The 27848-nt window shown below is 43.2% G+C and overlaps 1 protein-coding gene across 5 annotated transcripts in view; it reads right to left on the reverse strand.

The window, feature by feature from the left end:
- FLNB (filamin B) overlaps positions 1 to 21091 on the reverse strand; it is a 329582-nt gene extending 308491 nt beyond the window's left edge. For 3 of the 5 annotated variants that reach the window (XM_073592228.1, XM_073592229.1, XM_073592227.1), the window contains exon 1: positions 20709 to 21091. In XM_073592228.1, coding sequence (XP_073448329.1) covers positions 20709 to 21000 — 292 coding nt within the window. In that variant the 5' untranslated portion in view covers positions 21001 to 21091. The remainder of the gene's footprint in view (positions 1 to 20708) is intronic. The other 2 variants (XM_073592230.1, XM_073592226.1) reach the window with 2 other exon arrangements.
- Between the last annotated feature and the right edge of the window lie 6757 nt (positions 21092 to 27848).

Raw genomic sequence — 27848 nt, forward strand, 5'->3', positions numbered from 1 at the left:
AAGTGGGATAAAACCCTCCTCTGCTCTTGTAACTGAAGACAGTGCCATCTTGGCCTCTATAAAGCCAGCCATTTGAGGGCTTGAATGATCAGTTCAGAGCAGACATAAGTCCACTGGCAACTGACAGTTATCACCAGAGGCATGCCTTGACTGTAGCATACACTGCAAATGTGCTAGTAGATGGACTGTAAAGCAAAAGAGAACAAAAAAACATAATAAAATATGTGTTCTCCAGATCCAGTTTCCAGACTTTTTAAAGAGAAAAAAAAAAAAATAAATAACGAAAATAATAGCCTATCTGCCTGCACATAAATTTGAATACAGTTAATTAAAAAAAAAAAAAAAACAACACCCTGACTAATGCCCCGTACACACAATTGGATTTTCCGAAAACAAATGTTGGATGTGAGCTCGTTGGCGGAAAGTCTGACCGTGTGTCCATTGAACATTTGCGGTCGGACTTTCCGCCATCAAATGTTGGCTAGCAGGTTCTCAAATTTTCCGCCAACAAATGTTTGTTGTCGGACTTTCTGATCGTGTGTACACAAGTCAGTCACACAAAAGTTCACGCATGCTCGGAATCAAGTACGAGCTGGAAGTGCACAGTCTTGTAAAACTAGCATTCGTAATGGAGATATCACCTACGTCTTGTACGTCACTACGTTCGTAATTGTTGGCCAACATTTGTGTGACCGTGTGTATGCAAGACAAGTTGGAGCCAACAACCTTCGAACAAAAATCCACGGTTTTGTTGTCCGAAAGTCCGATCGCGTGTACGAGGCATAAGGCTCTCCCTCCAAGTATAACTCTTCCAAGACCACTAAGTGTACCTGGGAGACAACTCAGAAAAAATAAGAAGAGTGTACTGTAATATATATATATATATATATATATATATATATATATATATATATTCAAAAAAATATATAAATACCAAATACACCACATTATAAAAACATAAATGGCCAACCCCCCCCCCCCCCCCCCACAAAAACACCACAGCAGCTGCAGAAAAAAAAGCAAAAAGAAAAGAAGCAAAAAAAAAAAAAAACACAACATTGATATGGCCAATTAAAGTGGAACTAAACCCTCCTATCCTTTACAGCCAGTTAAGCTGCCATCTTAGCCTCTGTCTCATTTGCAGCTGCTATGGCGCAGCACGTGATCAGTTATAAAACCAGCCATTTGATAGCTTGACAATTTCCCTTTAAATCAGAACTAAACCCAGCTTCAAAAAACAGTTCCATTCCCGGAATGTGTCAAGAATGTAACTGCATATTTGCTAGTGCTCTCAAACAAACAGTCAAACCGGCTGGTGACCAAACTGATTACATGTGCAGCATCATGGTAGCTGAAGATCAACAGAGACTAAGATGGCAGCTTCCTTGGCAGAAAAAGATAGGAGGGTTTAGCTCAGTTTTAGGGCCCCACGGGTACTGAATACAGCTGCCCAGAGAAATTTGACACCGGTACTAAGTTTAACACCCACATACATATGAGCATACAATCCTGGACACAGGCATGTACACGAGGCCTAAGTATTTTAGAACTTTTATTAAACAGTTCTAACTTAAAAAGCAGGACTAATGCAGCCAAGTGCATCCTGCATTTTCAGCATCAAATTTTCCCATTCGGTGCACCTCCTACATTTAACCTCAGTTCCGCTTTAAATTTGTTTAAAGCATAACTCCACTTTTGTTGAGAAAAAAAAAAAAAAAAACACAACATTCCCCTCTGGGTGATCCAAGTACATTGCAGGGATTATAACAACCCTTGTTGCAGATTCCTACCTTTTGTTATTCAGAAGAAATCTACGTGTGTTTGTCTGTGCCTCTGGGCAGAGTGGGTCTAATGGGAGTGGTTTCATAATCATCAGTCAGCTGTGGCAGCTGCAGAGCACTAATCGGGAAAGCTGCTGGGCCTGCATCTCTTTAGACGTGTTCCTATTGGAAATATCTCACCAAAAATTACATTTTTTTGTTGCAGGGGGATGCCTGAAATCTGACTTGTATCTTAGGCAGACTTCTGGGAAAATTGGTGAGCCAATCACACAAGCAAGAAATTATGTTTATAGGGAGTGTTAAGTACATATTCCAAGTACAGAACAACTCCATGTAGCCATAATGCTTTGCTTTTATAGAAAATGACAGCGGCTGCAGATTGAAAAGGAAAGGTCATTTTTAATAACATTCAATTACAATATGACTTGTATCGCAATTGTACACGCTTTATTATTTTTTCTTTACCCTTTAAGAAATTACATTGGCTGGTTTTACTCTGCTTTAAGAAAAACTAAAACACATTCCATACTGTTTACAATATCCCCATGCTACCAGGAGCATATAAAAAAAATATTTTGAACTAATTTGTGTAAAAAACACAACATGTCATATCTCAGAAACAATATATTTTTAAAATTTGAAAAACAGTTTTTAAAATGTATAATTTACAGGCCTAATGAATTTGAAGAGGTCCACTGTAAACATACAGGGCACTCCCACCATGGCTAAAAGGATGTTCCTCACAGGATGAACAGGAATGAAGGCAAATTAAAACACAAAGTGTGCATCATAGAAGGCATTTGCTTATCAAATGCCAATAAAAAGTGCCCATTTCACAGAATGCAGCTCTGTGGTTAGCTGTGTGACGGGTAAGCGGCTGGTATGAATGGAATTTGCAAGTTCAAACAAACATTTCATGGACATCACAGAAGTTACCTTCAAGCCTGACATGGGTCGTTCTCAGCATATTTCATAACAATCGTCACTGTTTTAGCCTCTGCTAAATACTGATCATTTCTGGGTAATTTATAAACACTAGAAAGGAAAAATGAGGTGTTTGCCCATAGCAACCAGATGCATACAATGGTTATTTAAGCTTGAGCCAGAAAGCGATATTTGAATTTTGACTGGTGCCTGCAAGGACATTGCCCTTCTGATCACCTAGTGACAGATGCCAAGCAAAATGCTAATGAACCCCCTTCCTGCCTGCCACAACGTCCCTTTAAAAGGGTTCTGAATACCCGGGGGGGGGCGAGAAGGATTGGCTATCATGTGATCAGGAGCCGGTACCGATCATTAGTGGGGACTGAAAGTTCTCTTTGACAGCCCAGTCTTTGTGCTGGGGGCGCACAGTGAGCACAAAAATAGCCACCCAGCGACGCAAATTTGCAGCATGTGGGTGTTAAATCCACCCTTTTGCCACCGTACAAATGTTACACGGGCATCAACAGATTAAGATCAATTCTAAGGAGAGAGAGAGAGAGAGAGAGAGAGAGAGAGAGAGAGAGAGAGAGAGAGAGAGAGAGAGAGAGAGAGAGAGAGAGAGAGAGAGAGAGAGAGAGAGAGAGAGAGAGAGAGAGAGAGAGAGAGAGAGAGAGAGAGAGAGAGAGAGAGAGAGAGAGAGAGAGAGAGAGAGAGAGAGAGAGAGAGAGAGAGAGAGAGAGAGAGAGAGAGAGAGAGAGAGAGAGAGAGAGAGAGAGAGAGAGAGAGAGAATGTCAGATTCCCTGGCCCACACCTGAATGTAAACAAAGGGGCTGAGGATGCTGGCTGACATTCATCAAATATGGTGGAGTCCATATTTGGTCAGTGACAAAAATCTCCCAGCTGGCAGCTGAAGAGGGGCTGGGTATGTGTTGTTGGTTGCTAGGACTCTGTCGGCTGTGCAGCAGGCAGTGCTTTAGCAACCAATGATGATGTGCGTCTCGACGACCTGAATATGCATTGATTATAGAGTGCCCAGTATAGACACACAACATGCCCTCATGCCAAAAAAATTGATGTAAATATTTACAAAGGTATATGAATTCCAGGGTATGTCTTCTGTAGCATTACATATAATAAAGATTATATGCAGATCTGCGATGACATCAGGGGCCACATACAAAGCCCCCAATACCTTGTATGTTGACCATCATTGGTTTAAAAACCCCAAGGCCCCTTGCACACAGGGCTGTTAAGAGCAGTGTATTCCTTTACAGCATTTTAGTGGTCCCAGAAGGGACAGGTGCAGCTTCCAGCCCAGATGCAAGCAACATGTCAAAGTCTATGGCAGGCCGCAGCTTGAATAGGATGAGCAATGTACCGAGTGGTACCGCTGTTTAGGACCCGGTGTGTTCAGGGTATTACACTACATGGCCTTAACTACAGAACCTAAACGTCCATCAAACTATACAAATTCAGACATTTTATGGACACATGAATCCTTTATGTAGTTGTCAGTTTTACTACAGATTTTATGACTAACCAGGTATCTGTCTGCCTTGTTTCCTGAGGTATGACAATGTCTAAGAGCTACAGATTACAGATGTTTGGTGATAGGGCAAACCAGTCTTATGAAGTCTATAGAGTCAGATGGGGTCTGAGCTCTTCACAGGCACTTATACACTCATCAACTTGCTGCACCTGTATCAGGTACTATGACCCAACAGACGGGCGTGTTCATAAATGACAAAATTAGTCATGCTGCCTACAGCAAACAATCAAAGATCAGATTTATTTGCAAACCAGAAAAAATACAGCTGGGATCTGACTAGTTAGTTAAACAGGCAACACCCCCCATAAACTTGCAAATCAGCACCATTGATCTTGTTATGCCTCATTTACACGGGGGGCATAAAAGTGATGAATTTGGCAATTCCCACTTGGTTTTCTGCGAGTACTATCTTTTCTATTTAGATGCATGGACTCAGACCACATCTGCTGAGACATCGATGAAGAGGGAGACAAGACCACCAATGGCCTTGCTCCAGTGTAGTATATTGCAGTGTGGAGTAAGATAGTGTAGTGTAATGCAGGGCAGTGTAGTACAGAGTAGCAGTGGCAACCCGTGCATTGTGGGTGCACGGGGGCCGCCCTCCCTATCCATGCTCCCGGCCCCTTTCAGGACACTGGGCGCATGAATTACAATTGCGTGGATAGGCAGGGGGTGCGCCTTTTGAAGCACCTGATTAGAGCCAGAGGCTTCAAAGTAGCATGGGTTTGGGGCGCAGAGAGTGCACCTGATCCCACCCAGTTGTGTGACACTAGCGAATGAATATTCGCTATTCTGCCACATTCTCCTCCTGGCTAATCAGGAAGCCCCTATTGGCCAGGGGGGGTGTTGGTGCTGCAGCTGATCGCCGCTGCCTGTGTCTCCCGGGGAGGGGGGGGGGGGTGTTGGTGCTGCAGGTGATCGCCAATGCCTGTGTCTCCCGGGGAGGGGGGGGGTGTTGGTGCTGCGGGTGATCGCCGATGCCTGTGTCTCCCGCGGGGGGGGGGGGGTGTTGGGGGGGGGCATTGTTGGCTGTGTGGCCCCCCAAAAATAGTAAGCGCCAGCCGCCACTGCAGAGTAGTGTAGAGCACTGTAGAATAATCCACAGCAGTGTAATGTAGTGCAGTGCAGTGTAGATTAGTGTAGAGTAGAACAGTGTTGTGCGAAGCAGTGTAGTATACTCTAATGCAGTTTAGTGCACAATAGTACAGTGCTGTGTAGTGTAGCGCAGTGTAGAGCCTGGCCAGACAGGGATTACTTTGACACAGTTGACCAGCTTAAACATGTACTGCAATGCATGTGAACTAAAATCCCTGTTTATGCAAAGTTTCCTAGAAGGGTGTATAGCAGTGTAAAATAGTGTAAAATAGTGTAAAATAGTGTAAAATAGTGTAGCGTAGGGCCAAGTAGCACAGCACCTGGCCAGAGGGAGACTACTTTGATGCAGTTGGCCAGCTTAAACATGCATTACAATGCACATGAACTAAAATCCCTGTTTTTATGAACAGTTTGCTAGAAAGGGGGTATAGCAGTGTGCAGAGTAGTATAGTGTTCTGCAGAGTAATGTGGTGTAATGTAGGGCAGAGTAGTGGAAGGCAATGGGGATTAGAATAGCGTAGAGTAAGATAGTGTAGTATAGTGCAGAGTAGGCCAGTGGAGCGGTCTGAATAGGTGCATCGCTGACCACACGTTGGCCACTTCCAATCAGAATACAGCTGTTCATCGGACTAGTCCATGCTACAGGAGTGTGGCGCTCACCACTGCTCTGGACTACAGCTCAGCCTATGCATCCTGGCTGAGAAATCGTGAATAACTGCAAAGAAAATGAACGATTGGCTCTCTGGGAGGAGGATGGCAGGAAGAGAAAACGGTACTGGCCATGTTGAAAGGTTATAATATATATACCGTATCTATCGGCGTATAACACGCACCGGCGTATAACACGCACCCCAATTTAGGAGGGAATTTTAAGGAAAAAAAAACTTTTAGGAGGGAAGTTGAAGGGAAAAAAACTTACATTTAAATGCCCATCATTGCAGCCTTCCCAGTGCAGCCTTGCCCCAGTGCAGCCTTCGATCCTCTGTCCCTGCCATCCTGGGCTTCAAAATCGCCGACCGCGATTTGCAAATGGCGCCGCCGGCGCCGAAATACACAGAGCCGAGGACCGGCTCTGTGTATTTCGGCGCCGGCGGCGCCATTTGCAAATCGCGGTCAGCGATTTTGAAGTTGTAACAGCTCGGGATCGCAGGGGATTGGCGTATAACAGGCACCTGCGATTTTCCCCTGATTTTAAGGGGAAAAAAGTGCGTGTTATACGCCGATAAATACGGTATATATTTTCAATAGGAACGCAACTTCCAGCACTGATTGGACGCCGAATGCTGGACTCGGGAGCGCGCCCGCAAGGTAACCCCCAGGAGAGTGCGTCTCCCAGGGGGTTATCTGATACAGGGAGGAGCCGAGAGAGCCGCCGAGGGACCCCAAAAGAGCCGGTTCGGGGCCACTCTGTGCAAAACGAGCTGCACAGTGGAGGCAAGTATGATATAAAAAAAAAACAAAAAAAAAACAAAAACAAAAAACAACCACCAACCTTAGTGTCACTTTAAAGTCAATCTTCTACAGCAGGGGGGGGAGTTGTCACAGATCATCTCTCTCCGCCCCCCCAGCATCACTGGATGGTCGAACAGAGAGATTACATCATCTCTCACCAGCCACCCTTACTCTGGGACTCAGCCAATGCAACGACAATGCAAGTGACAAGCTGCATCTGGTTGCAGACGATGGTGGCAAGTGACACGCTGCATCTGGTGCCAGAATAGTGACAGTGGCAAGTAACAAGCTGCATGTGCCTCCATCACATTCCCCCCACCCTCGCCGGTCCTTGGCAAAATTTTCTGCAACAGAATCGGTCTCCGGTGTCAAAAAAGGGTTGGGGATCGCTGCTCTAAAGTATACACACTACAGCTGCACGATTAATCGTTAAAAATCGAAATCACGATCTTTTCCCCTTCCCACCTTCAAAACAGCATGTCACAATCTAAGGCTCCATGCACACTGGAGCTGATAAACTGCAGTTTATTGGCGTTTGGGCGTTTTTTTTAAAAGCCCATAAACTCCACTCTATGTTAGCCTATGTGTCCATGCACACATGGATGTTTTTTAGCTTTAATGAGCAGTGGAGTTTATGGGCTTTTTTCTGAACGCCAGAAATTCGCATTCAAAGTGCCGTTTCTCACCGCTGAAAAAAGCCAAACGCCGATAAACGCGCATTAATTAGCTTTCGGCGTTCTATTTTTCCAATGCATTGTGGGAGTTTGGAATGCATTGTGGGATTTTTGGAGTGTCCTCTGTGTATTTTTATTAAAAATGCCCATAAACACTAACACTAAAAAACGCTCATAAACGCACAAAACGCTGTTAAAAGCTAGTTTTTCAACCAGTGTTTTCTGCCAGCAATCTGGCGTTCAAAAAAAGCTTTTTTGAGCTTCAGTGTGCATGGAGCCTTAGGCCCCTTTCACACGGGACGGATCCGTGTTGATCCGCTGCTCAGCGGGGATAGCTCCGTTTTCCCCAGCTGAGCAGGCAGATGACAGGGCGGGACCCGCACACTGTGCAGGGACCGCCCTGTCAGATCTCCGCTCTCCCCTATGGGGGAATCGGAGGAACACGGACCGTCTGTCCGTGTTCATCCGATCCGCTCTGCAGACGGATAGAAAAATAGGATTTTCTTCCGTCCGCAGAATCGGACGAGAGCGGAGCCGGACAACATCGGGTGTTAGCGGATGTACATCCGCTGACACCCGCTATCCCATAGGGATGCATGTATGTCCGTATTTCATCCGAAAACGGATGGATGAAATACGGACATACTGTCCGCATGTGTGAAAGGGGCCTTACTAATGAAGAGAGTTTTCACAGCTGGAAAAAAAAAAAATTCAGGCAGCCTGCCAAGTTTTATTACAACACAGAAATAAGTAGAAACAAAGTATCTTTTAGTTCTTTTATCAAAGGAAATAACTCCTGCGTGTAGATAAGGGAAGTTTAACCATTTAAAGACCAAACCTTTTCTGACATTTGTTGCTTACAATTAAAAATCATTTTAATTTAAAATGTTCTGTTCAGGAATGAAAATCATTTGTAACATTTCACCAGAGGAAGATCATTCTGTGAAATAAAGCACACTGGAATGTTTTCACAGTTTCATAGTATTTATGTGTGCATTTATTTCTTCCTCTGCTGCAGTGTTAACATGAAAAAAGAACAAAAAAGAAAAAAATAATTGTGAAAAATAACACCAAAAATAATGCAAAATTCAAGTGATAAATATCGCAAAACACAATGCATTTGATAAAGAACGCACATTTTAGTGAATGAACTACTTTTGAACTAAATCTTAGTGAATTGACCCCTATGTCACTTGCAGGTAATCGCTGCTTGAGGGAGGGATGGAGGAGATGTGAAATATGTAGGGTTGTGTGAAGAAGAATTGGTCAAATACCAGGGTGGATTAGGTATGTGAATGATTGATGGACAGATGGCAATATAAATAATGTAAAGAAATGAATACAGAGTAAGACGATTGCAACAATACCATATATGTGTATGTTATTTGTTGTTACCATATATGTGTATATTATTTGTACCTATAGTACAGCCCAGAAGAAAATAGTGCGCATTTTGCTTTTTTGTTCTACCTAAAAAAAACACACCAAAACACTAAACACTGATGCCAATTAAAAAAACAATTAAAAAAAATCCTGTCCAAAATATACTGACCCTGACCTTGGTCCTTACTTGACCCAAACATTAACCCTGGAACTGACCTAGATCAAACCTTGATCTAGGTATTTTTTTTCCAAACTTTTTTGCTTTCCACGAGGAAAGAGAAAGTTACATTGCATCTTTCCTCTCCATTCACAGAAAAAAAAAAAAAAAAAACCACCACACACACACACACACCCCACTAGGGCAAGCTTCACAGTGAGTGATCAGAGGCTACCACAGCAATCAGGTGACCCGGATTTGGGAGACCTGGGTCCTGATTGTTAGCATAGGGAACGGGGCTCTGGGTAAAACCCTGGTGTGCTGGGAACGTGCTATGAAAAAAAAAAAAAAAAAAAAAAAAAAAAAAAAAGGGAGATATGCATATATACTGCACCACGAAAAAAAAGCCCACTGAGGCCGCATATACAGTTAGGTCCATGTATATTTAGACACAATTTTTTTTTTCCAGGTATTTACCAAAACACATCCAAGATATAGTTATATAATGGATATGGGCTGAACGTGCACACTCAGGTTTAAATTTAGGGTATGAACATCCAAAATCTGAGGAAGGAACAGGAATTACAACTCTAAAGCAGTGTTTCTCAACTCCAGTCCTCAAGGCGCCCCAACAGGTCATGTTTTCAGGATTTCCCTCAGATGAAAGAGCTGTGGTAATTACTAAGGCAGTGAAACTGATCAAATCACCTGTGCAAAATAATGGAAAGCTTGAAAACATGACCTGTTGGGGCGCCTTGAGGACTGGAGTTGAAAAACACTGCTCTAAAGAATAGCTATCTCCCCTTTTTCAAGAGACCAAAAGTAATTGGATAATTGAATCAAAAGCTGTTTCATGGTCAGGTGTGGGCTCTTCCTTCATCAATTAAGCAGGTAAAAGGTCTGGAATTGATTCTAAGTGTGGTATTCGCATTTTAAATCTATTGCTGTGAACCTACATCATGCGTTCAAAGGAGCTGTCCATGCAAGTGAAACACGCCACTGTAAGTCTTCAAAAACACATCTATCAGAGAGATAGCAGCAACATTAGGAGTGGCTAATTTAAACGTTTGGTACGTTCTGAAGAAAGAAGCTCAGCAACATAAAAAGGGCTGGACATCCACAGAAGACAACAATGGTAGATGATCGCAGGATCCTCTCTATGGTAAAGAAAAATCCATTCACAACATCCAGACAAGTGAAGGACACTCTCCAGGAGGTGGGCATATCATTGTCAAAGTCTACAATCAAGAGAAGACTCCACAACAGCAAATACAGAGGATTCACCACAACGTGCAAACCATTCATAAGCCTGAAAAATAGAAAAGCCAGATCAGACTTTTTTTTTTTTTTTTTTTTTTTTTGTGGAAAAAAGTCAGACCAGTTCTGGGAAAGCATTCTTTGGATGGATGAAACTAAGATTAATCTGTACCAGAATGACAGGAAGAAAAAAAAAAAAAAAAAAAAAAAAGTGTGTGGAGAAGGCTTGGAACAGTTCATGATCCAAAGCATACAACATCTGTAAAACATGGTGGAGGCAGTGTGATGTCATGAGCATGCATGGCTTCCAGTGGCACTGGGTCATTGGTGTTTATTGATGATGTGGGAGAAGCAGCCGGATGAATTCTGCAGTGTTTAGAGATATACTGTCAGCCCAGATTCAGCCAAATGCAGCAAAGTTGATTGGACAGTGTTTCACAGTACAGATGGAAAATGATCCAAAACACACTGCAAAAGCAACCCAGGAGCTTTTGAAGGAAAAGAAGTGGAATATTCTGCAATGGCCGAGTCAATCACCTGATCTCAACCCAATCGAGCATGCATTTCACTTGCTGAAGACAAAACTAAAGGCAGAAAGACCCACAAAGAACTGAAGACAGCTGCAGTTAGAGCCTGGCAAAGCATCAGAAAGGAGGAAACCCAGTCGTTGATAATGTCCATGGGTTCTAGACTTCAGGCAGTCCATTGCCAGTAAAGGATTCAACAAAATATTAAAAATTAACATTTATGATTATATTCACTTGTCCAATTACTGAAAATGGGGGCACTGTATTAAAATGATTGCAGTTCTTAAAATTTGTACTTGATATCTATGTTCAACCCCTTGAATTAAATCCGAAAGTCTGCACTTCAAATTCATTTGGATTGTTTCGTTTTAATTTTATTCTGGTGGCATACAGAGCCAAAAGAATGAAAACTGTGCCTGTGTCCAAATATATATGGACCTAACTATATGTGTTACCTGGCGTCGGCGTGAAGGGGTTAAAGGATAAGTTCACCTGTCATAACATGTTACACCCATATTCGGGATGTAACATGTTATGATTGCACCAGCCCCCCATACCTCCCACTCCCCCGCTGTTGTAGTTCATTGAAAACTACAAGCCGACAGCCACAAAGGCTGCCGGACCTTGTCGTTTTCCATTCAGAGCGCTATGAATGAGTGTCGTGGCCGCGGTTTTTGAAAATGTTGGCAGCTACCAAGGGGTGAGGAGAAGATTCCCCGCTAGCTGTCAAATTTAAAAAAAAAAAAAAAAAAACGTGTTCGTGCGGGCTCAGCCCGGGGCTGTGAGCGCCGTGGTAGTTCATTCAATCTTCCTGTCAGTATCCATCAGCTTCCTCGTACGAGGAAGCAGATACACTAACAGATCTACAGGAGACCTGCATGGCACCAGCAATCTGCTGATCGCCGGTGCAATGTTTTGCAGGCTCCTGCAACAAAACAATAAATGCACATTTTTTTACCTGCAAAAAAAAAAAAAAAAAAAAAATGTGCATTTATTATTTTTTGTGAAAAAGGTGAATTTATCCTTTAAACACCCAGAATGAATCTAATTTTGTTAGGAGTAGCAACTTCTCAGACAGGCCTCTTATCAGGCAGACACAGTGTTGAAAGACGTCATTTAACGACAGCTATCCAGAACAAAGTCCAGCTGACAGTACAGTAAGCATTCACATGTGGTCAGAGACTGTGCCTTCTTAAAGTGACCCTGTCACCACAATCACTTGTGTACAAAAGCCTACCTGCTAATAAAAAGAAAAGTATATTCAGCATTTCTTTAAGTGCAACTGCTTCACTGCAAGTAGCCCACATCCCCAGGTGCGTGGAATAACAGTCTCCCGGCTACACACTGTGCTGCCACCGCCGCCGGAGAATACCGCAACCTTCCTGATCTCCATTTTGGGCACATCAACATTCATTGTAGCATACAGCAGCAGCCCCGAAGAAGGGGTGGGGGGTCTTTATTCCCCCAAAACGCGTGTTTTATCATGCTCTACTACTTTCAATAAAACTACTACATATTCACCTTTATTTTACTTCTGATCTGATACCAGGCGCTCCTTTTACTAACCCTCATGGGTCACTTTAAGGGAAGAATATTGGGGTGGCCTTTTCTGACCTTCAAAGAATACTATTTGCATGGCTGTCTGATGTCTATACGTTATCAAATGTATTTTATTAAAATGCTTTTGGAGTAAAAACATATCTAAAGATAGTTTTCTATTTAAGCTACATTAATAATTTTGTTTATTCAGCATGAAATGGAGCTTAGTTATGTAGCATGAGGCTTTTTGTTCTGCAATATTTACATTTTTGGTAAACTCATTCAATGAATCCAAGCTCTGCAAGCTGAGATAACATGCACTGCGTTGATGCATTCACAGAATTTCACAGTAACCATGAGATAAAACAAAGTTCAGGAATATTCCTTTATCCCATCGTTTTGCAAATCTCTGTACACTACAGACTGTATGATTGAATCAGTTCGGATATCGCCGTTTTACTAACTTGACAGCTTATTTTTCTAAATATGAAACCATTTTTTTGGCAAATATCAGGCTGGGTCCACACTATCTTCGCATGCGGCTCACGGCAGGGGTCCGGTGCGTCCCCGTTCACCGTTTCAGGTCTGATTACATCCCAAATTTTTGCCTGAATTTGGACCTGACACGGACCAAAGAGCCGCAGCGGAGATGTGAACCGGCTCCTTAGAGAGCCGGTCAAAATCTCCTGCTATTGTGAATTGGATGCGGGGTACCCAGTAGTGTGAACCCAGCCTTAAAGATTCCAAACTACCAGCAAGAATAAGTCCTTACATTTAAAGAGCACCTGTCATTTCAGATCCATCATGGCAGTGCCTGTTAGCGAGCTTCCCCTTACCTGCTGCCGCCACGTCCCTCACCTTGTTGTGTCACATCACCAGCCGTCCCATTAAAGTGTCGGTGAGTCAACGGCCAGCCAGAGGAGCCGCTGCAGGACAGAGATGACAGTTGCTCTTTAAAAATTATGATTTAAATCAAGACTTTTTACTAGTGATTTAAATCAAATCCACCCTGCCTGAGCCCGATCCAGGAATGTGCATGAGAGCAGCGGCTCTCAGCTCTCTTCCTCCTCATTGGCTCAGATACCAGCAGGAGCCATTGGCCCCCATTACTATCAATCACAGCCAGTAAGGCGGGAGCAGGGATTGGGCTGAACCATGCTATGTGTGTCTATGAACACACACAAGCCGGCTCAGGAGCGCGCACACACACACACACACACACACACACACACACACACACACACACACACACACACACACACACACACACACACACACACACACACACACACGTGCCCCCATAGCAAGCTGCCAAATCATTGCACAGGACAGGAAAGCATAATATGTTTTTTATTGTAAAAATAAACAAAATTTAAGGTTTACAATCATTTAAAGGCCTCATGCACACTGGATGTTTTTCCTGCTGCTCCTAGGGGCATTTGGTGTTTTTTTTTCTGCCTGTAAATGCCCCTGTATGTTAGCGCATGTCTACACACACACACACAAAAGGCATTTAGGAGGAGTTTAAGGCAGAAAAAAACACAGCTAATGTGTCCAGGTGCAGCAAAGTTTTGTCAGAAAAAGAAAAAAAAAAAAAACCTGGACACGCCTAAATGTGCGTGTAAGCGTAAGTAAACCCATCCATTTACCAGTTTAACCACTTGCTGACCGGGCACTTAAACCCCCCTCCTGCCCAGACCAATTTTCAGCACTGACGCACTTTGAATGACAATTGTGCCGTCATACAACACTGTACCCAAATGAAATTTTTGTCATTTTTTTTTCCCAACAAATAGAGCTTTCTTTAATCACAGTTGAGATTTTTATTTTTTGCTAAACAAAAAAAGATGGAAAATTTTGAAAAAAAAAAAAAAAAAAAAATCACGTCTCATAGTTTGATATAAAATTTTTCAAACAGGTAATTTTTCTCCTTCATTGATGTGCACTGATGGGCACTGATAAGGCAGCACGGATGGGTGGCACGGATGGGCACTACTGATGGGCACTACTGATGGGTGACACTGATGTGGAGCACTGTTGAGGCACCGATTGTGGGCACTGATGGGTGGCACTGGCAGAGGGCACAGGTGGGCACTGATGATCTGGTGGCGCTTGCCGTGAGCGGGACTTATGTCCCTCTCACGGCCGCCGGTAATAGTCTTTTTTTTACCCTCCCTGTCAGCGCGAGGAGAAAAAATAGCCGGTTACCGGCTCTGTTGATGTCACATGATCAGCTATCATTGGCTGACATCTGATCATGTGGTAAGGGGTCGGGATCGACCCCTTACTCCGATCTGTGATCAGGCGAGTCTCATAGACTTGCTGATCACAGGGCGCGCAGGCCGCTCGTGTACGGGACGATGTCAATGGACGTAGTCCTGGCAAAGCAGGTCTGCGCTGTAGCCGTCATTCGGCTATAGTGCGAATCTCTAGAGGTTAAAAAAAAAAAAAAAAAAAAAAAAAAAACTTCATTTCCGGCACATGCCGGAATGGTAACACTGCCATTGGTTGTGCTCTCAACCAAACTGTCAAACCATCCAATGGCTGGTGTCATAACTGATCACATGTGTAGCATCATGGCAGTTGTAGATTAAACAGAGGCAAAGATGGCAGCTTTATTGGCTGAAAACAAGAGGGTTAACTTACACTTTAAGCGCTAGGCGCATTTAGCGCTTGAGCGGTAATTCATTTTAAATGCCAAGAACAAAAATTAGACTGACACGCCTAAACGTGTTACACAAGTTTACAGGCGTATTTTCTGTCAAAACTCAGAAGAAAGGATTCTAGGAAAGTTAGCAAAACGCCCAGTGTGCAGGAGACCTAAAAAGTCAAACCTTCTGGTATTCTCAGCTCCCTCCCCACAGAGAAAAGTTCAGTCACACAGTTTTTGGCGGTAAATAAAAGATAATGATTTCTTTATCGCAGTCTCCAGTGTCAGAACATGACTGCGCTCTCACACAAGCGTTCAGTGAAAGTGATAAATCCTTCATCTCTGTCACCGCTTCCACTGAACAATATATCAGCAAACATCAACACACCAGGCTTTTCTCTCATCTCATCCACGCTTCAAGTACCTCACAAATGGTTTGCAAAATATTTGCAGCAGAGTGACTCATTTTAAAGTGGACCTTCCATGTTAAATGAATGGTCCACTTTTTTGCAAGCACTCTGCCACCCTCCCTACAACACAAATGGCTTTAACCCATTCCCGCCCAGCCTGGGCATCCATTTGTAAATGGATCACCTGGACACGCTTACTTACTTCAGCCTCAGACCCTTCCAGGAGCACGAGTGACACCACAGGGCCTCACCGCTGCCTCTGGTATCAGCCACCCCAATTTTAAATCTGACAGTTGCTGTGTGGGAGAACTATTCCCGCCCATGCAGTTATAGAGGGGATACATTTCTAGGTCCACCTTGAAGACCATGTGACACGCATGTTTAGGACAGATAACATGTTAGATGTTATCTGTCCTAAACATGCGTGTCACATGGTCTTCAAGGTGGACCTAGACTTTAAAATTTAGGGAAATCATCTCTTATGCTGCGTACACACGACCAGACTTTCCGTCAGAATAGACTCAGACGGTCTTTCCGACGGAGTTCCGCTGAAACGGACTTGCCTACACATGGTCACACCAAAGTCAGATCGTTTAGAACAAGATGATGTACGACGGGACTAGAAAAAGGAAGTTCAATAGCCAGTAGCCAATAGCTGTCCTTGCGTTGTTTTTGGTCCGTCGGAATAAAATACAGACGAACGGTTTTCCCGATAGGAACTGATTCAGTCAGAAAGATCTGAAATATGTTCTATTTCTAGGTCCGTCAGAATTTTAGAAAGAAAAAGTCCAATGAAGCCCACACACGATTGGAATGTCTGACGGAATGATTCCGTCTGACCTTTTCTGCCGGAAAGTCCTGTCATGTGTACACGTCAATAGGCCTGGTACACACCTCGCATTTTTAGTGCCATTTGCAGGCTTGAACTACAGAACGTGTTACATAGGAAACCATGTTAAATGGACTGCAGTGCAAATCCGCAAAATGCAAAAAGCACTAAAAACGCATAGGTGTAAACCAGGCCTTAAGCTAGGTTCACTTCTATGTGTGTTGAAAACGCACACAAAATGACATGCCTTCCCAACACACAGAAACATACTGCCCTTTGGCAGATGCAAATTCATTAAGTCTATTCATTTTTAATGGCAGGCCCATCTGTAATCGCCGACATTCTCACATGCGCCAAACCACCATTGCTGCAGCACCATGCAGTTCGGTGCAGTTTGTTTTTGGGAAACAGTCATGGGACTTCTTTTCCGTTGAAATGAATAGTCTGCCCTACATCCAACATGTATGAACACACTGGAAATGCCGCACAAGCTCAGTTACACCTGTAGGTGGCTTTGGTTCACATATATGCGGGGCCAGTGCGGTTCAGGTGCAAACTTGACACAAAAAAAAAAAAAAAAAAAAAAAAAAAAAATCGCACCAGAACTGGAATGAAAAAACGCATAAGACCCTTTTTTAACGTGCACCGCAAATTACCTGCATATATGTAAACCGGTTCCATTGAAAGCCAGTCTGGTTCGCATATATGTGAGCCGAGCTGTATGTCTGTTTTCACTGCGAATAAAAAAACATTTGTTCAGCAGTTCAGGTGCATTTTTTGATGCAGTTCTGATGCGAATTTGCAAGGCTCAGGACCTGATAGATGTCACAGTTGCGATTTCAGTGCTGGCCAATACATAGCAGATAAAGAGTGTCAACTCCTGTAGTAGGAGAGCAATCTGTACTGAAATGCTAAAGCGAACACAGCTGCGATTAAGCCCTGGTTCACATTGGTGCGTTTTGACATGTCAAACCGGCGAGCAATGATACCGTCCTAATCGGTACGACGCCGCACCGATTTTAAAAAGTCGTTTCTGTACTACTTTTTGCGATTTCGGGTGCGATTTCCATTGACATCTGTGCAGAAACCCACACAGATGTCTGTGAAAATCGCTGCTGAAATCAGGACTGACATGTGGGAGTGAAACAGTTTCATTCCCGCAGCTCAGTGTGAACCAGGGCTCAGAAGTATTCCTATAGAACTCGAGGAATTCACATCTGAACCGCATGACAGTGTTTAAAAAAAAAAATGCACAGGACTCTTTAAATTTGCACTGTGGATGCACCACATATGTGAACAGCTTCAATGAAAATCAATGTTATTTCACGTGTCAAAATGCAATGGTTCAAAATGCATCCAATTCGCATATAGGTGAACCGAGCAACTGTCACCGAAACAAGTGTCCCTACTAGAAGATTTTTTTTAACTCAATTTCTCAATTTAATATTTTTCCTCTTTTTCAAACTGACAGACCGAATGTAGACATGGATGGGTAAAAAAAAAAAAAAAAAAAACCTCAAAACCTGACAGGGGTTCTAATCCTTCCTTGGTCGATTAAAAAAAAAAAAAAAAAAAAGGGATGCTGGAAGGTAGTAAAATTATATCAGCTTCCATCAGAGGCATCTCACACAGGTCTTTAGTATTATGACAGCTGACCTTTAAAAATCTTGCTGACCACAGGAGAAACACTGCAGAATTCTGCCAGCACATAAGGAAAGTCAATGACGTAGGGATTCCCTTTGCCACATTCCAGGGTTAATTGCCCTTTGCCATCATTTGTTTAGCTACACTTCATACAATCGCTCCTGTTACATACCAGGTCTAAACATCAGTAGGCAACGCCAAAAAAAAAAAGTAAACTTTAACCCTTTCCAAGCTAAAAGCCATCTCTTGATCCAGCATTGAAGCAGAGCAGCACCCAGGTCAGCTTCTTTCTACCTGTGCTCAGACCACACCCTGCCTCACCTGTACACCGACTGCAGACGTTTCCTGCACCCTTCTCATAACACATAGGACAAAGGGTGCAAACAAAGGCCTTGTAATCATTCCACACATCCTCTCACTACATAGAAGAGCCAAGTATGACACCGGCAGAGGTCACAGGGCTGCCCTAAGAAAGCAGCAGGTGTGCGAGGAACCTGGCCTACCACACATACCTGTCTGATCACTGGGCCAGGTGTATAGAAATTCACGGCAAGCACATATGTACAGGAGATCTATGGATCATAGAGAGCACACTGGGAGTATATCAATACTATAATAGTATATTACTATATTGGATCACCAAAACCATAACATATCCATGTTAGTATAGGCTGGGTTACTTACAGGAATCAAACATCACAAAGGTTTATAAAAGACAATAACAAAGTGCTCAATATTCCATACACTATAAACCTGGTATGTCATGGAGTGCAGGATATTGTCCATTGCAGGTTCACATTGTGGGGGTAAGTAACCCTGGTTGAATAATAAGGTCTCATCCACACTGGGTGTTTGCCCAGCTCTTCTAAGGCTAGGTTCACACTTGTGCATGCCATGCATCCCACGTTTACCTGGACATGACAACCCGTTCCTTTGAATAGGCTGCCGAACCCTGTGAAAGAAGTCCCTGCACTACATTGGAAATCGCAGCACGCACGGAAACTGCCAGTATAGCGCAGTTCCCAGTGCGGGCCGCGTGCTATTAGGATTATTGGCACCTGCCTGCAGGTCCTGATTTTCACTATGCAGGCGGTTGTAGCTGCAGGAATTTCTGTGGGTGCCGCAGTGGCACCACCCGCACAGGTGTGAACCAAGCCTAAACGCCTTTCTCCATGCAGGAGAAAAGCCATGTTTTTGCAAACGCATTTAGATGCATCAAGCGCTTGGGCATTTATTCATTTCATTAACCACAATATGAATTTATTCTGCCCATTGAAATGAACGTTCAAGCGCTTGATGCATCTAGCGTTTAGGTGCGTCAGACATTTTATAGCAGCAGAGAGCTCCTCTCCTGAATGCGCTGGCTCTGGGTTTTTTCCTGCCTTTAAAACACCTGTAAATGCCTGGGTGTGCACTGACACATAGGCTAACATAGAGGGAGTCAAAAACGCCCTCAAAAGTGGAATTTTTGACACCCAGTGTACATGAGGCCCACAGAGAACTTACACTGCCTGCTCAATCATTGAGTCTTTAACCCCTTCCCATTTAATAGAGCGTATGCAAAGTCCATTTTTATTTGCATTTTGGATAAAATTTGGAAAGTTAGCAGCCCTGCCAGGTTTTTATTGCTGTCTGTGTTTCCGCTGGAGAAGCACACACTCTCGATTTCAGAACATAGTGAGGAAATTCCATTATTTTGAGATGTCACTAGAGCATAAATGGAGGAGAATCTTCAAGAGGGGACACATGTTCTGATAGCACCTTTTTTTTCTATAGAGCAGGGAGAAAGGAGAAATCTTCCCAATGGAAGACAGATGGTATAAAAGCCCTGACAGGGATTAGAACCCTCTCTCTCTACATTATCCAAAATGAAAAAAAAAAAAAAAATAGATAGGCTTTAGAAAACAGAGAATAAGGCTCATTAATACAGGTAATCAAAATACTGTTTGAACGCGATAGGTCAATAAGTCAAGAATATTGGATTTCACATGTTCACACCATGGGGTGTGATTCTGGTTTATGACCTGAACATTCCCATGAGACTTATACAATTCTACTCTGCAGGAATAAATGAAGTCATGGCTTGGGTTCAATCTTAAGGTCCCAGACTCTGTAGATGAGGACAATGACAGAACCCTAAATAGATGTTCTTCCAAGTCCTTCCTCAGTACTGGCCACCCCTGGAAGGAGACAACCCACCTATGGGCACCCGGAAGGAGGTGACTCACCTATGGGTACATGAAATAGACAAACCCACCTATACATACCTGGAAGGAGGCGACTTATGGACATAACCCACCTATGGTTTCATGGAGGGAAATTACCCACCTATATACACCTGGAAGGAGACAACCCACCTATGGACAACTGAAAGGAGAAAACCCACCTACGAGTACATGGAAGGAGATGACCCACCTATGAGTACATGGAAGGAGACTACCCAACTATGCGTATGTAGGAGGTCACTCACTTATGGACGCAACCCACCTATGGGTATGTAGAAGGAGGTGACCCACCTATGGACACAATCCACCTATAAGTGGAAGGAGGGGAACCACCTATGGGCACCTGGAAGGAGATGACCCACCCGTGGGCACCTGGAAGGAGGCGACCCACCTGTGGACACAACCCACCTATAGGCACCTGGAAGGTGAAGACCCACCTATGGGCACCTGGAAGCAGAAGACCCACCTATGGGCACCTGGAAGCAGAAGACCCACCTATGGGCACCTGGAAGCAGAAGACCCACCTATGGGCACCTGGAAGCAGAAGACCCACCTATGGGCACCTGGAAGCAGAAGACCCACCTATGGGCACCTGGAAGCAGGTGACTCACCTATGGACACCAGCCTGATGTTTTCCTTCTCCAGGAACTCCAGGGCCACAGAGACATTCTCCAGCTGCATCTGGCTGAATGTAGGTCTCTGGTGGTACTTTCTGTACATCCTCTTCTGGCTCAGCACCTCCAGCAGGGCGATCAGTCGGAGCCCATCGCTCAGGTCGGTCTGCAGGTTTCCTATTCTTTTGTTGACACATTTCAGGTGCTCGTTACACCAGCGAGTGAAGGTGTTCTGCTGGATCTTCTTCCATGGAGCGTCCTCCGCCAGATCCTTCTCGGTCACCGGCATCGTTCAGGAGATGGACGGACAGAGCGCTACGATATGTCTGTGTGCTGGAGCTGAATGCCGCTGTCCCCGGATCGGTTACTTCTGCACATGTGCGACCGGACTCCTCCTCCTCTCCAGGTTCTCCCACCTCGGCTGATCCATTGCTGGGCGACCGGTGCCATCTACTGGGGACCTGGACCCTACAACGGCCATTGCCAGCGCCATGCCTCTCCAACACTGCCAACTCTACCCCTCTGCATTCCAGCAGTAAAAAAAAAAAAAAAAAATTATATATATATATATATATATATATATATATATATATATATATATATATATATATATATATATATATATAAAATAATTATTATTATTTTATTATTATTTTTTTTATTGTAATTTAGTGTGTGAGCTGTTACTTTGCATTTTTTGATTTAAGAACACATGTTAAAAAAAATGTATTATTATTATTACTTTCAATAATTGTTTTTATTATATGATTAATATTATTATTACTATTATTATTAGTCAAAACATTTGTAATTTAGTTTGGGAGCTGGATCTACTCTGTACTTTCGTTGAAAAAAAAATCTGTTTAAAAGTTTTATTATTATAATAACAGTAATAATAATTATTATATGGTTATTTTTACTATTATTATTAGTCAAACCGTGTGTAATTTAGTTAGGGAGCTGTATCCCTGCATTTGTTGATTGAATAAAACATCTGATTAAAAACTCTTGTATTATTAGTAGTAGTTTATTGTGATTTCTGTAGTATTATTATTATTTTGTGGTTATTGTAATATTATTAATATTATTAGTTAAAACATGTGTAATTTAGTTTGGGATCTGTTTGGGATCTGTGTATTATTGTTATTATGGTTACTGTATTATTATTAATATTATTATTAATATTATTTTTTAAAACATTTATAATTTAGTTTGGGAGCTGTACCTCTGCATGTGTTGATTTTAAAATATGATGAAAAAAAGCAGTATAATTATTATTATAATTATTAATCTCTTTCTCCACTGGCTCCTCCCAGCTCTTTAGGAGAATATAAATGCCAGTGTCTTGCCGAGAAAGTTCCCCCTGCGGATAAGGACCCCCCTGTACAGCTTATGCGCTGCGCTTGCGCAATACGAACAACTACGGAGCTGCCGAAAGTCTCCGAAGATTAACAGCTGATCGTCAGCTCTACACGGCACCTGCGCACTACATTCTGCCCTAAGTCCAGGTTCAAGCCCCACCATCCAAGTGGACATAGAGTTAGAATATTAATATGCCGAGTGAAGCCCTGTTGCAAAGTGTTTTTTTACAATAGCGTTGGCACGCAGGTGCTGTGTACAGCTGACTTACAGGTGTTCAGCTTCGGCTATTTTCGGCGGCTCCGTTCTGGTTCCTACTGCGCAAGCGCTGCATCTGCGTAGTACAGGGGGGTCATTATCCGCCAGGGGGAACTTCCTCGGCAGAACACCGGGAACAGCATTCCGATCAACTGACCGCTGTGATTGGCTGTCACAGCGGTTGCATAATTAGGAGCGTCCCATGACATTTTTGGTACTGTTCTGGGAATGCACAGTGAGCATGCTCTGAACACAGAATACTGTTCCCCATGGACACATATTGTAGACCTGATTAGCTGTATCTTCCTGCAGCAGCTGAAAGCCCACTTCTCCTTCTCCCCTTGGTATTCAGCTGCTACAAGAAAATACAGAGGATCAGGTCTTATAAATGCTACCCCTGCTTCCCCTCATGTCCCCGTTCCTTTTGCTGCCCGGGCAAACAATTTTTGCTCCCCCTGGCTTACATTTCGTTTTACAACGTCATCAGGACATCAAGGCGCATCCCGGTCACGTCACATCTATCTACTTCCAGTTTATCAATACCGCGGCGGTGGAACGCACGCCAGACATCGAACGGAGGCTGGGTGGCTGCAGACCTTCTACCTGATGATATTTTTAATAAACTGTATTACGCTATGGTCACATTTTATGTCTATTTTTAATGGTCTGCCGTGGTGGAGAGGAGGATTTAATTGAAAAGGTTTCCAGCTACATTTCCATTGGCACACCAGCAAGCCCATTGATTTATACAAACAGCCTGTTGTGATCTTCTTTTGTCCATTTGGTGAGTAGGCAATTTACTCACACTCATCGGGTGATCTTCATAAAGATTTGCCTTGGTGACGGTGTATGGGTAAGAAACACAATATCGGATTACTTATGGACTTTGGATTGATTGAATATTTGATGATTTATCACTAATAGTACCAATTGTTATTTTATTGTTGTACTGTATTATCTGCTTTATCAATTAGCACTATGTACTTTAATTTTTTTGTCTTATCACAATTGTACACTATTAACCAATAGCACATTTGTTTAGGATTTTTACTAGCGCCCCCTATCACATATCACTTCTTTAATTCAGCTTTAGCTTTGATTTGTTTTGGAGAAATTGCAGATATGAGAAATCAACACACACACACAGGACATCTGTCAGTGTTCAACAAAGCTTCAAAAGAGCATAACGGAAGCATCACAGACGCTTCATCGAAGCATCATCGAAGCAACACTGAAGCATCAAAAACAGATCATAAAAGCATGTTGAAGCAGTAGGCTTGTTAACCACTTAGCACAAATCGCCATCATTGTATGCCGGTAATTTAACGCTAAATACCGTTGTTATGGCAGCAGATAGCTTCCATAACCCCAGTATTTTCAACAATGGCGAGCGGCTGTCTGTCATATAAAAGTGGTCTCCGTGGCGGATTCCCTGCGAGATCACTTTTATCGGGGGAGGGGGAGGGAGAGGGCCTCCCCTCCCGCCGCGTTCCGGTCATCTCCGCCGCTTACTGGAACTGTCGGTAGCGGCAGAGATGATTGCGTCCTTTCTCCTCTGAGACATGGAGCTGAGTGAGGGAAAGATGCCCCCCGCTCAGCTCCATAACATTGAATGGTGGAAGCGGCATCAAACGTCACTTCTGCCCAATGGTCTTAAAGGGGACATTTTTTTTCTTTGCAAAAAAAATGACATTTCATTTTTTTTTTTTTTATTGCATTTTAGTGTAAAGGTTAGATCTGAGGTCTTTTTGACCCCAGATCTCACATTTAACTACTTGCCGCCCGCGCTATAACGTAAGAGGAAAAAAAAGCTGATCACCGGTTTCTGTCAGAGGGACATCGGTCCCTCACACAGAGAGCCACGGCTGCCTCATCAGTGCCACCTGCCAGTACCACCTGTCAGTAGCCACCAGTGCCTCACCAGTGTTACCGATCAGTGCTGCCTATCAGTGTAACCTACCAGTGCCCATCAGTGCCACCCATCAGTGCTACCTATCAGTGCCCTTTAGTGCCGCCCATCAGTGCCAACCATCAATGCCAGCTCTCAGTGCCGCCTCATCAGTGCTTATCAATGCCGCCTTATCAGTGTCTATCAGTGCCCATCAGTGCAGCCTATTAGTGCCCATCAGTGCAGCCTCATCAGCGCACATCAATGAAGGAGAAAAATTACCTGTTTTCAAAATTTTATAACAAACTATGGAACAGTTTTTTTTTTTTTTTTTTTTTCAAAATTTTCTGTCTTTTTTTTTTTTTTTTTTTAGCGAAAAATAAAAAACCCAGCAGTGATTACGGTAAATACCACCAAAAGAAAGCTCTATTTGTGTGAAAAAAAATGATAAAACTGTAATTTGGGAACAATGTTGCATGACTGCGCAATTGTCATTCAAAGTGTGAGAGCACTAAAAAGCTGAAAATTGGTCTGGGCAGGAAGGGGGTTTAAAGTGATACTAAAGGTTCGTAATTAAAAAAAAAAAAAAAAAACAAGTCATACTTACCTCCGCTGTGCAGCTCGTTTTGCACAGAGTGGCTCCAATCCACGTCTTCTGTAGTCCCCCGGCGGCTGTTTCGGCTCCTCCCCACATCAGCTAACCCCCTCTGGGAAGCGATTTCAGTCACATCCAGAGCCAGACATCCATCCATCCATGCTCAGCCATCCCTCCATGCTCAGCAATACCCTGCACTACTCTGCAATGCCCCGCAATACTCTGCAATACTCTGCAATACCCCGCAATACTCTGCAATGCCCCGCAATACTCTGCAATGCCCCGCAATACCCCGCAATACTCTGCAATACTCTGCCATACCCTGCAATACTCTGCCATACCCTGCCATACCCTGCAATAATGTGCCATACTCTGCAATACCCTGCCATACTCTGCAATACCCTGCCATACTCTGCAATACCCTGCCATACTCTGCAATACCCTGCCATACCCTGCAATACCCTGCCATACTCTGCAGTACCCAGCCATACTCTGCAGTACCCAGCCATACTCTGCAATACCCAGCCATACCCTGCAATACCCTGCCATACTCTGCAATACCGTGCCATACTCTGCAATACCCAGCCATATTCTGCAATACCCTGCCATACTCTGCCATGCCCTGCAATACCCTGCAATACCCTGCCATACTCTGCAATACCCAGCCATGCTCAGCCATACTCGGCCATGCTCAGCCATACTCGGCTGTACTCGGCCTCTCTATGTGGCCAGGCTGTGGAAGTCTCACACATGTGGTATCGCCGTACTCAGGAGGAGTAGGAGAATCTATTTTGGGGTGTCATTTTTGGTATGTACATGCTATGTGTTAGAAATATTGTATAAATGGACAAATTTGTGTTTAAAAAAAATGCGTTTTAACCACTTCCCACCCACCGGCCATCATACGACGTCCTTGACATTTGTGCGGGGATATCTGAATGATGCCTGCAGCTACAGCATCATTCAGATATCAGCTTTTTCAGCCGGCGATTCCCTACACCATAAGAATGATCATAGTGGCTGTTCCCCTGCTTGATCGTTCTTACGGGAGGCGAGAGGGGATGTCCCCCCCTCCCGCCGCCCTCACGAGCTTCTACCGACTCACCGCTACGATTGAAGCCAGGATCGTTTATTTTTAGTTTTTTTTTATTTCAGGCTTCTCAGCGTAGAGGTGAGACGTGGGGTCTTATTAACCCCATATCTCACTGTAAAGAGGACCCGTCATGCCATATTCTTATTACAAGGGATGTTTACATTACTTGTAATAGTAATAAAAGTGATCAAAAAACATATTTAAAAAAGCATCAAACTAAAATAAATAAAGTAAAATGAACAATAAATACATTTTGGCCAAAATATATGAAGAAAAATTACTAATTTGCAAAATTTTATAACAGAAACGAAGAAAAATGCATTTTTTTTACAGAATCTTCAGTCTTTTTTCTTTTATAGCGCAAAAAATAAAAAACCCAATGGTGATTAAATACCACCAAAAGGAAGCTCTATTTGTGTGAAAAAAAAGGACAAAAATTTCATATAGGTACAGTGTTGCATGACTGAGTAATTGTCATTCAAAATGTGAGAGCAATGAAAGCTGAAAATTGGTCTGGTTATTAAGGAGGTTTAAGTGCCCATTGGTCAAGTGGTTAAGGTGAAAAAAACGGAAGGTATACAACCCCTTTAAGTGCCCAGTAGACAAGTGGTTAAGAGGTCCTGTCATTCCTTGTATTAGGAATAAAAGTGACCCAAAATGTTTTTTTAAAAGGACAGTGTAAAAAAAAAAAATGTAAAGTGCCCTGTCCCGCCGAGCTCGCACGCAGAAGTGAACGCATACGTAAGTAGCGCCCGCATATAAAAATGGTGTTCAAACTACACATGTGAGGCATCGCCGCGATTGTTAGAGCAGGAGCAATAATTCTAGCACTGGACCTCATCTGTAACTCTAAACATGTAAACTGTAGAAATTTTTAAACATCATCTATACAGATTTTTAAGGGTCAAAGTTTGTCGCCATTCCATGAGCGGGCGCAATTTTGAAGCATGACATGTTGGGTTTCAATTTACTCGGCGTAACATTGTCTTTCACAATATTAAAAAAAAATTGAGCTATTTTTTCCAAAAAAATTGCGCTTGTAAGACCCCTGTGCAAATACGGTGTGACATAAAGTATTGCAACGACCACCATTTTATTCTCTAGGGTGTCTGAAAAAAAAATTATACTAATGTTTAGGGGTTCTAAGTAATTTTCTAGCAAAAAGAACTGATTTTAACTTGTAAACAACAAATGTCAAAAAGGTTTGGTTCTTAAGTAGTTAATGTGTGTTAAAGCCAAAGCAAGTGTAAATGAGCCCTTAGGGCTAGTTTAAACTTGCCTCAAACCAAGGCTTTGGACACGCTAAGTTAAAGCTCTCTGAACACTAGTCAAAGCCTCTGTCACTAAATAAAATTGCTTGGGGCTTCGATGAGGCTTTGGTGGTGCTTCGGTGGGGCTTCGGTGAGGCTTTGGTGAGGCTTCAAGTGAGCGTTGCCATAGAATTCTATGGAGGCTTTGAAGATGCTTTGAAGCACCACTGAAGCTACATGGGTATCATTTTTGAAGCGAAGCCGAAGCAAAGCAAAGCAAAAGCAAGGTGTAAACTGTAAGCTAACCATTTTATTTAATGACAGGAGCTTTGACTAGCGTTCAGAGAGTTATAACAAAGCCTGTCCGAAGCCTTGTTTTGAAGCAAGTGTAAACTAACCATTAATGCGTGTTGAAGCCGAAGCAAAATGAGCCCTTATGCTGCGCACACACGACCGGACTTTCCAGCAGAAAAGGTCCGACGGAACCTTCCGATCGTGTGCTTCATCGGACCTTTTCTGTCGAAAAATCTGACGGACCTTAGAAATAGCACGGTTCAAATCTTTCCAGACGGACTTGATTCCTATCGAAAAAAATGTTTGTCTGTATGCTAGTCTGACGGACCGAAAACGACGCAAGGGCAGCTATTGGCTACTGGCTATTGAACTACCTTCTCTAGTCCGGTCGTACGTCATT

This window comes from Aquarana catesbeiana, linkage group LG07 (genome assembly GCF_042186555.1).
Source record: "Aquarana catesbeiana isolate 2022-GZ linkage group LG07, ASM4218655v1, whole genome shotgun sequence".
In the NCBI taxonomy this organism is placed as follows: Eukaryota; Metazoa; Chordata; class Amphibia; order Anura; family Ranidae; genus Aquarana; species Aquarana catesbeiana.